Source organism: Limulus polyphemus, unplaced genomic scaffold, assembly GCF_000517525.1.
Source record: "Limulus polyphemus unplaced genomic scaffold, Limulus_polyphemus-2.1.2 Scaffold1741, whole genome shotgun sequence".
NCBI lineage: Eukaryota > Metazoa > Arthropoda > Merostomata > Xiphosura > Limulidae > Limulus > Limulus polyphemus.
This window is the reverse complement of record NW_013667351.1, coordinates 240,852-252,029: the sequence shown is the minus strand read 5'-3', so window position 1 is coordinate 252,029 and position 11,178 is coordinate 240,852. Positions and strand designations below refer to the sequence as shown.

The 11,178-nt window shown below is 34.2% G+C and overlaps 1 protein-coding gene across 1 annotated transcript in view; it reads right to left on the bottom strand.

Annotated features, from left to right (window-relative positions):
• Positions 1–9,351: 9,351 nt before the first annotated feature.
• Positions 9,352–11,178, bottom strand: part of LOC106464781 (solute carrier family 22 member 15-like) — a 15,500-nt gene continuing 13,673 nt past the window's right edge. The window contains exon 7 of the mRNA XM_022392575.1: positions 9,352–9,501. Coding sequence (XP_022248283.1) covers positions 9,435–9,501 — 67 coding nt within the window. The 3' untranslated portion in view covers positions 9,352–9,434. The remainder of the gene's footprint in view (positions 9,502–11,178) is intronic.

Sequence of the window (11,178 nt, the reverse complement as noted above, 5' to 3'; positions counted from 1 at the left end):
ACAGTAATAGACAAAATGGAAGGCAACTAATTAACACCCATTTGAAACTCAAGAAAAGGGAATTATTGTCCAGCGATTTGTAAGAATAAATATAACAAAAGTGTTAAAGGCAATCAAAAATGATAAATAATTGGCATAAATATTGAGTCTAGGCATTTCATAATATGATCATTACTAGTAGATGTCTTAATCTTTGAATGCAAACATAACCTGTGCCATTCTAATCAACTAAATGTTTTTGAATAAACTTTACTGGTTCATGCACCTTTTTCTCTGATCATAGAGTACACTCACACGTCTATTAATTCACATTTTGGTGAAACGAATAAGTAGAAGAAAATGGAAAAAATAAAGGTATTTTTCAACATGAAAGAAACACAAATCTCTATAAATGGTAGCGAAAATTTAAAGATAACAGATAAGGTAGAAATAGAACTTAATGTGGTACTTTTCCGAAAACGTACGATAGTTTCCAAAACTAAGTCTAAATATTGAATATCTATAAAGGAAAACTAATGAAAAATAGATTAATATGTTAAAATGAAAGACGAGATTTCTATTTTCATGTAGTTTACCATCAAAACGACAGGAAAGAGTACTAGAAACGTATCATGTATGATAATAATAATTTCGGAAATATTCGGACAGAATTATGTTGTTTTTTTTTCTAAAACACCCTTTTCTTAATTTGTAAGGTAAACCTGATGAACAAATGATCATGAAAGAAACTGACTCTCAGTCCAACATTCTTGCTTCATAGAAACCTGACGAGATCAGTTACATGTAGCTAAATGTTTTCGTGATCATATAAATCTTTCTCTCAATAAGAGGAACTGCTTAATAATAAGCCGAGAACCCAATTTGAGTACAACAAAGGGATAATAGTTCTTTCTGTGTGGTAACGATACAAAGAAAAGCTAATGTAATATTCAACTCATTTTAGATCCTACCCCTTTCTTGTGAAATCTAACAGCATTTGGTTGAGTTTTCCATAAATTAGATACGGAAAAACTTAAATTTTTAAAGATATCGAGCAGATCGTGGCCCATGGTTGATGTGCCAGACTGAAAACCCGCGATTTGCGCCTTATTAAAAAGATAGAAGTCTGGATACATCTCAAGAGTGACGGTAAAATTTTACTGTTCAATTAGAGAAATGAAAGAGATTACCTTGGGTACTACAAATATGACAAAGAAATATAAGCTCCAGACTTTATACCCACATTATAAAAATTCATATTGAGATTACTGTTTCACAATTAAGGTGCTATAAACAAACTTATACCACAAACAACTGGTAAACAAATGTATTTAATATTTAAAGCATTTTCGGCTGGTACTCTCTTATTTTGCTGAAAATGTATAAGTGAATGAGCGAGAATGTTAATTGGGCGATTTAAAGCTATATTTATTATACTATTTAAAAATAGGAATCACTCAACTCTAAAAATACACGTGTCCAAACTTACCATTGTAATAAATGATAAAGACCTGTTATTTTTAATCACTGGTGTCTTTGTAAAAAGAGTTATGTTACAAAGCTACTATTTAATCTTAGAGGTTTATTGATGCTACGAAGCACATAGCAGACATATAGAAGGTTGGAAAAATAATGCTTGAACGTTGGTGAAAATAGTTCATTATAGATACTTCAAAACAGAAATTATAGTAGCGATATTTCTTGAAATTTGCTTTATAAATCGGTTACTATTTTAACCATGAGAACAATCCTTTTCCCTTTCTTTGGACTTAAATCCAAAATATGCCATTATCTGAGAATACAGTTACCTGGGACATTTCATCAAAATATGCCATTATCTGAGAATACAGTTACCTGGGACATTTCATCAAAATATGCCATTATCTGAGAATACAGTTACCTGGGACATTTCATTAACTAATTAACCTTACAGCCACATTTCTAGAATCCAAATCAGTATAGTCACAGAAAATTTTATTTAAATAATTCGGGTCTCAAAAGAATTGTTTGTTTGTTTGTTTATAGTTAAGCACAAAGCTACACAATGGGCTATCTGTGCTCTGCCCACCACGGGTATCGAAACCCGGTTTCTAGCATTGTAAGTCCGCAGATATACCGCTGTGCCACTGGGGGGCTCTCAAAAGAAATTTAAATTCTTGTTAATTTTTCTTTTTAAAATAAATTTTTCATTATTGATGAATAACATACACAGTATAACATGACCACAGTGAATTTGTAGCAAAAATTACAAAAAACGATAGAGTACCTTTCCTAGTCAGCCAAAATTACAACATTTGAAGAATGGTGGGTAAAAACATATCAAAATTATGAGAAACATTCCCTAGTTAAAACTGATATTATATTTCTCTTGAACTAATAAGAAATAACTCAATGGATTAAAAAAATTAAATTGGAGTGAGGAAGTTACTCATTCCTAACTTGTTAGATGTATGTTTAAAATTACTTTATAATCGTACCTGTTATAATTGACTTTGTAGTAAATGTTCTAGAAGGTCATGGGAACTTGCTCATATGAAGTATGATACCACATGTACACATACAGCTGCAGGCTCGGCCCCACTGAATATTTTCAAAAAAAGAAGACTACTATATAATGTATTGTTTTGATAATTAAGAAACTGGTGTTATTAAACTCAGACATCAATCATACGTACACAGATCTGTCAGTTGCATAAAAACTTCAACTGCTTCATATTTTTAATATTAATTTAGGTAATTCTTTATTTATTTATTTATTTTTAGCGAAATTGTTTTGTCAGATATCATGTTTGTCCAAAGAAATGTCCCAAAATGTCGTTATATGCGAACATTTTGTACTTCTATCTAGCAAACGAAAATAAGACTATTATAAAATATGGAAATAATATATGTTTAAACTGAACTCACTGCTAACTAGTAGTTGTCCTTTATATTATTTCTCCACAGAAATACGTGTGGTAGAAAAACAGAATAACATTACTGTTATTAAGCTGGTATATTCTCTTTGAGAAAAATATTTTGAATTACTACTTTGTAAATGTATAGTACAGAAAACGTTATTATATTCCCTTATCATACCAAGGAGACAAAATTTCAGACATTTTGGATATCAATGTTTATAGTATAACAAATAATGACTTTTTTAAATAAGTTTAATTTTTTTTATAATTACCTATTTGTCTTGAAGCTAATAAAACATAAGTTGACATAAATCTATAGGAAAAGATATGTTTAATATACTCTTCAAGTACAACTATAATATTAATACTTTAAATAGAAAAGTGAATGAGAAAATTGTACTTTATCGTGTCAAATTTACTAGATTAAGATCAAGAGTTTTATGTTTATAATTTTGTATAAGCTAAATAATTAAACACAATGAAGTATTTGTTCTGCTTTACTTTGAAAAAAAAATCTTAAGTATTTCATTGTATTTATTAATATAAGAAACATTTCTTGCACATATCACGTAAAACTCTCTCCAAAGAAAACTTTAGCAACCCACTTTGAATGTCCAACATTTGGTGCAATATAACTGTATTTCACTGATATTTCTAACCACATTAGCATCACTGTTTATTGAGGTCAACCGTATGATATAGTATATTTTTGCTCAAATTTTCACATGTGTACAGAAATAAATAAATTTGACTTTTTTCTCCAAATTTTTGTTTTTCGCGGATGATTCAGAGATGTTGCAAGATCTTCTTTCCCATCCAACTCTACCAAATAAAAGGAGATATTTATCATTTTGACGTTATTCAATACTAAATTAGTAGGAATCAGGGGCTACTTGGAAACTGTTGTTTATTCCAAAACAGTATTATATTTTAGGTGGTAAAGAGTGTGTGTTTTTCTTAGAGCAAAGCCACATCGGGCTATCTGCTGTGTCCACCGAGGGGAATCGAACCCCTGATTTTAGCGTTGTAAATCGGAAGACTTACCGCTGTCCCAGCGGGGGACGAGGTGGTAAAGAATGGCACTGTTAAAATCGTCATAAATCCAAGAGAATCAAATAGTTAGGCACTGCTAATTATTTGTTTTAAAGTATGTAAACCTCCACAGGCCATTCGTTATTTATGAACAGCATTCCCCAATTGCCATATACAAACTTTATTTATCTACTACAATGTTTTCTGTACATAATGAGAAATTAAGTCTAGAACTTGAAATTTGTCATAAGGGCATATACAGATAGAACGAATAGGGTGGCTTCTGTGGATTTTCTTTGGAATTTAAATGAAATATTTGTTATACACTTGTTTACTTGTTCACTACGGGGACCGAACTTCAAATTTTAACTTCATTCAAACCATTGAGCCCCCTAGGGACTTGATTATAATTTTACTTCAGATACATTATGCTATTGTCGTTCTTTGCATACTGAAGTTATTGTGGTAGTGTAATAACGTCTAAAGCTTACATTACAAACTCTCAACAAACAGGTGTGTTTAGGAGAAGCTAACAACACATTGAAATAAATAAAAAATATCCTAGAGAACTCCAATCTTCATATATATATAATATTTGTGACATAACGAAAAATACGTTAGGATTGTTTTGGTTCGTATTATAAAACAAGTTCAACATTGTATATAATAAATAATACATTTATATATATCTTAAAATTCATAATGATGCGGTATAACCGACCTATTAGATAATATTATTTAGTATTAAAGAGAGTTGGCTGTTGGTATTGTGGACTAGCTGCCTTCTATATTTAGCCCCCCCCCCCCAGTGGCACAGCGGCATGTCTGCGGACTTACAACGCTAGAATCCGGGTTTCGATACCCGTGGTGGGCAGAGCACAGATAACCAGTTGTGTAGATCTGTGCTTAATTACAAACAAACAATCGACGTTATTACTTCAAAATTAAAGATAGTTAGCTCACAGAGCCCTGGATCAGCTTTGCACAAAATTTAAAAAAAAAGCAGACTTAAGTAACATTATAATTAAGTTAGAGTAAGTTCTTTGTTATAGATTTTCATGTATAATTCTTCTACTTTTATAATACTTGTATACTTAAATAAATACAGTTAGGTTTTTTTCTTTGTCCAAGTGTGATTATATTCGCATTCCAAGTTTTAGATATTTATGCTAAACTGTCTCGGATATTTCAAATTTTCTTGTGTGGAGTCTTTCAATGGCGTCAAACAGGTTTTTATTTATATTTGTTCCTTTCAGTTATTTGTGCATATCGAGCTGAAAAACAAATCAGCATTTTATAAGGTTTTCTACGAAATTAGATAAGAAAAGATTTGGAAAAAAATTAACAGAACGGAAAAAGTCGCTAAACTTAGAGTATCAAAAGAGGGCATCTTAAGTAAACATGTATTCTTCCCATGCTTGTTTTTTTGTTTGTTTGTTTTTTGAATTTCGCGCAAAGCTACACGAGGGCTATCTGCGCTAGCCGTCCATAATTTAGTAGTGTAAGACTAGAGGGAAGGCAGCTAGTCATCACCACCCACCGCCAACTCTTGGACTACTCTTTTACCAACGAATAGTGGGACTGACAGTCACATAATAACGCCCCCACGGCTGAAAGGGCGAGTATGTTTGGTGGGACGGGGATTCGAACCCGCGACCCTCAGATTGCGAGTCGAGCGCCTAATCCACCTGGTCATGCCGGGCCACTCATCCCATGCAAGAGTCTATGTTTCTTTCATTCTCACTAACAATACTTCCCATTTCGTCCTTCTCTTCGTTCCTTTCTTTCTCGCTCGTGCTCTTCTTACTTTCCTCAAACTTTTACCTATAACTTGAATCTTTTATTCTTCCTATTTTTTTTCTCTTTCTTCGCTTGGCCGAAGAAAGGGCATAACCCACTAATGGCCCGCCACCCCACCCCACCCCCGACTGGAATGAAATAACACCAAATTACGATGAGTTTGAATATTTTCTGTCTAGATTTACTGGCAATATGTGAAATTCCAAGAAAATGATATAACGCGGTAACAACTAACAAATGGTGAATCAGAAGATTCAATAGAATAACAGTTAATGGGCCCGGCATGGCCAGGTGGTTAGGGCGCTCGACTCGCAGTCTGCGGGTTCGAATCCCCATCAAACTAAACATGCTCGCTCTTTCAGCCGTGGGGGCGTTATAATGTGACGGCCAATTCCACTATTCGTTGGTAAAACAGTAGCCCAAGTGTTGGCGGTGGGTGGTGATAACTAGCTGCCTTCCCTCTAGTCTTACACTGCTAAATTAGGGACGGCTAGCGCAGATAGCCCTCGTGTAGCTTTGCGCGAAATTCAAAAACAAACAAACAATAACAGTTAATATTTTAAACAACTTGTATGTTAAGAGTATTGCACAAGAATAAGTTCGTAGTATCAATTATGCACAATCATCAAATTCCTACAGAAATGCGAGTAAATGACGTATGAAAATAATGCAAATCAACTAAGTGATTTCACTAAAATTATCTTTAAATATTTATTCCCTCATATCGCGTAAAAGATGAATTAGCTGCAGAAAGTTTACCGGCTTTAATCTTCGTGATCGTTGTTGTATATGAATATCTTAAAATACTATCTGTAAGAAAAAAATATATACCGATTTTAATTATTAAATGACAGGGATAAATATTTTGTTTTAGTGTATTTCACCTTCTTGATATTACACCATCAATCATTCGTTATTTTATAAAAGATTCATTTAAGCCCCTTTTTGTATTTCTTTTCCCCCCTCATGGTTAGAAAAACATGCTCAAGTTTTCTTTAAAAAAATCTCATTTACTGCAAATGGTTAACAAAATCCCCATTGTGTCTCCTTCCTGTTCTAAAGAACAATGCTAATCTGTATATATATTTTCATATACATTTTTTTACTAAATGGTCTACTTCATTATTCTATAAATGATTAATTAAATCCCTGTATTAATTTATTTTGTAGTGAGAAACTAGCTCAAAGTTTAGTGAAACATTTTCTATGTAAGAAAATAGAAAAGCATCATTTGTCTTAAATGCTTCGTATTTATTTCAAATGATAATATTTATTAATTTCAAATTGACAACCACATTTGCTATAAAAAAAAAGTAATGAAAACAAAACGCAGCTTCTCGTGTTGAATCCATAAGTTTCATAGATTATAAAGCTTAATGTCGAAATTCAATTCATCTTGTGAAACAGTACATACGCTTTCCTTCCAAAAGTCATGCGACACACCTGTGATTGCAGGAAAAATGGATGTGATGACGAAATATGCAAATAGTTTGACCTATAAAGGTGATCAGCGGTTCGCTCAGAAGTCATTTCGAACTTGTACGCCGAACGATAAGTACTCGGAAAGAGCTAACACTTTCAGAGGGGAAGGATAGTTGGATGTTATTTGGGGGAAATGTCTGTACGTGCTATTGCGCATCAATTAAATATTCCCAGGTCGACAGTTGACAAGGAGCTGAAGAAATGGAAGTCCACAGGTGACAATGAGTCCAAGAAACGAACAGGAAGGCGTAAAATACTGACTGACAGGAGCTGACGCACCTTGAGAAGGCTGGTTACCTCACGCACCTTGAGAAGGCTGGTTACCTCATATCACCATCAGACTCCAGAGAATCTGCGTTTGGAGATGCATGCCATAAATTTTTGTGAAATCGCTGCAGCCCACAAGCCGTTGATAAGAAAAACAAATGCACACCATCGATTGGCATGGGGCAAGGCACATTGAACCTAGACCGTGGATCAATGGAAATCGGTCCTGTGGAGCGACGAGTCACACTGCACGCTCTTCCGCTCTGATGGACGTGTTTAGGTATGGAGGATGCCTGGAGAACGCTAATTACCTGAGTGTGTTGTCCCAACAGTGAAGTTTGGAGACAGCTGTATCATGGTCTGGGGATGCTTCTTATGGTATGGATTAGGTCCACTGGTCGCAGTGCATAGTTCCATGAATTCTAAGTCCTACATTGATGTTCTGAACAATTGTGTGTGTCATACATTATGGCAATTGTATGGTACCAGCCTTTACACCTTCCAACATGATAACGCTCCATGTCACAAATCAAGGATTGTGAGATAGTGATTTGATGAGAATAACATCAGAACATTGCAGTGGCCAGAACATCATCCTAATATAACATCTTTGGGATGAAGTGGAATGCATAATTAGGGCAAGGCCAAGATGGCTCTCTTCAGTAATGGAGCTTACTCATGCTTTAAAGGAGGCATTGTGCACAGTTCCACCAGCTTTCTACCAAAAATTAGAAGACATTCTTCCAAAATGAACTGAAACAGTTATTAAAGCCAACACGCTAATAATTTCTTGGAATAAAGACGTGTTTTATTCATAACTACCCGTGCCACATGACTTTTGGTACGATAGTATATTTGACACTGGAGAGTTTTTTGTTTTTTTTTTAGATGTAGAAAATAAACAAACGAAACACTTCTAAAACTTGTTACGATATTTTTTTTCTATCTTGTGGAAACGTTGCAACGTATTAATTTTGATAATGTACGTACTCATTGAAACAAGCTTTAATCATTTTCAAGGCTAAGATTCCTTAAAAAGCAAAATGTCCAAATTACATTCGGGAACACCACTCACGTCACTGCTAGTAAAACCTTAAAATGTGAGCTAAACGAGAAAAAAAAACTCAATATCTCAAAACAATTATTATTATTATAAAGTTACTAATAACGATAGTAAAATCATGGATATAGATATAGGAATGTAGCTGGATGCTTCAGTCACAGTGGCTCCAACTAAATCGGATTATACCACCTGATCCTCAGGACAGGAAGACAAGACAACTTGGCATCGACAGGACTCTCCGGCTTTTATCTTCTTACAGCTTCACCGTCTCAAGTGTAGCAAGTTTTAGACATATGCATCAGAAACACCATTACCATGTAATATTAGTCTTCAACCACGATAGAGATGAACTTATCATTCCTGGTTGTTTCCTTGAAATTTAATATCCAGTAAATTATACGAAAAATTAAACCAAAATTAACCCCCCACGATAACTGCTACTACTTACGAGTTTCTGTGTGTGTGTGTCCAGAGTTACTGAACATCGTGAAAATTTGTGAGACAGTAATATCTCGGTATTGAGTTGTAAAGTGAATAACAGATTGGTTTGACATTTATTGTTGAGCATTTTATAGAGGTGATCAACTCTACCCAACTCACGGGCTACTCTAATCCACCAGTGAGATTTAACAGTTACTCTTATAACACATAGTGCGTGGTACAACTTTTCTTTCGTCAACAGCGCGTAAACCACAGAACTTCGGATCCACAATCCAGCAAACTAACAACGTGGCTTATTTTTTTTTAATATATTCTTTGTTTTATATTCTTTGTTTTTTACTTTGAATAACTAATAATAAAAAACTGGAAAACATTCCAATCGGTTATTGTTACTTTAAAAAAAAAGTGATTAAAATAATTATAATAAACTATTAATAAAACATGTTAACATAGACCGTATGGTTCTATTTTCATGCTGTTACTGGTTGTTCAAGCTCGGTCTCTTCAATTGGACCTTCTGTCTGATATTTGGCCAATCTGCAAGAAAAGATATGAATAAAACTGGCATTTTTACTTTCAAAACTAGAAGTGAAAAGCTACTATTTTAAGCATATTCTTTAGTCCTAACTCAAACACATGATAGATGGCGCTTTAAGTATTTAATTCCAAGAATCGGAAATAAACAGCGTTCAGGCTTATCAGCTTTGCATCACAGCTTCTTGAAGATACTCTGCATTTTTGTATAACACTAAAAAACCTCATTTAAAACACAAAAGGATATTTATTCTTTATTTCTATAAATAAATGCATACATATTTTACACATAACGAGCATAAAATATCCGCGGCCGTAGCGGACGTCAAAGCCGCCCCCCCCCCCTCACACACTTCATAGAGGCCCCAATGTACCAATGAAGCTACTTCATTGTCCCCATTACTTTTATATTTACCGTAAAGTAGGATCAGTACTCGAAAAACAAAACTGTTCGGACAGCCAAACATGGTATCTGAACACGTAAGTGTGGGTGTAAACACAGTTTCAAACTTGGTGTAGACCGGATCCGGGTAAGGGGAAGGACATAGAAAGAAAATTCGAAGAAAGATTCGGGTACAGTGACCCTCAAAACATACTCTTAGACCTCTTCCCTTCATGCTTGGATTATCTTCATGGGGCGTTGTAACCCTCCCTCCTTCCTTCCTTCCTTGGCACACGAAGGAAGATGTTTCAGAATAACAACGAACTATTTGATAACAAGTTTGCGAAGAAGAAAAAACTATACGAGATCAAATAAAACATGTTATTGTTGGAAACAGTTAGAGATTTCAGTTTATAATTAAGCCGAGGAAACAATGAAATTTTGAGTAAATTATATGGTGTGTTTTTAAGTTTGTTTGTAGTTAAAGCACAAAGCTACTTAATGATTATCTGTGCTGTGCTGTGCCCCACCACATATATCGAAGGCCGGATCTTTGGCGTTATAAGTCTCCAGATTTACCGCTCAGCCACTAGGAGGCTATACAATATATTAGCTGGGTTTTAGCTCATCATACACTGGACTTGTTGCCCAAACTAAAGTTTGGAAACCTTTTTCCGGTAGAATATTAATCCAATGTATATTGAAAGCTTTCTTGTTTCTGACAATTAGTAATAGGTTTTTACCTTCAACTAATCAAGGGAGAATGCCAAATCACGTGACAAAACATCCTCCTTGTCACAATATGGCTGACACAAGTTGCAAAACATTTTCTGAGAGCATTTTGTACGAGTATGCTAGAAGATTTGTAAAACTAAAACGTCAAAACTATGTCTTAGTACTCAAATAATATTAAGACCACCGGTCACAAAAAAAACGACCCCTATAGGCGTCGCGCCAAATTTTTAAATGTTATATCCCAGAAGGTGTCGATTGGTAAAAATAAATTATTTGACTCTACTATTCAGAATCTTTTTTCAGATTTGAAATCCATGAATTATGAAAAAAAGATACAGCTGTATGTAAATTTTGCTGTTCACGGGGACCAAGTTAATCCGTTTGCATATCGAAATTAATAGGTGAGGACTAAGTTAATCCATTTGCATATCGAAATCAATAAGTGAGGAGTAAGTTAATCCGTTTGCATGTCGAAATCAATAAGTGAGGAGTAAGTTAATCTGTTTGCATGTCGAAATCAATAAGTGAGGAGTAAGTTAATCTGTTTGCATGTCGAAATCAAT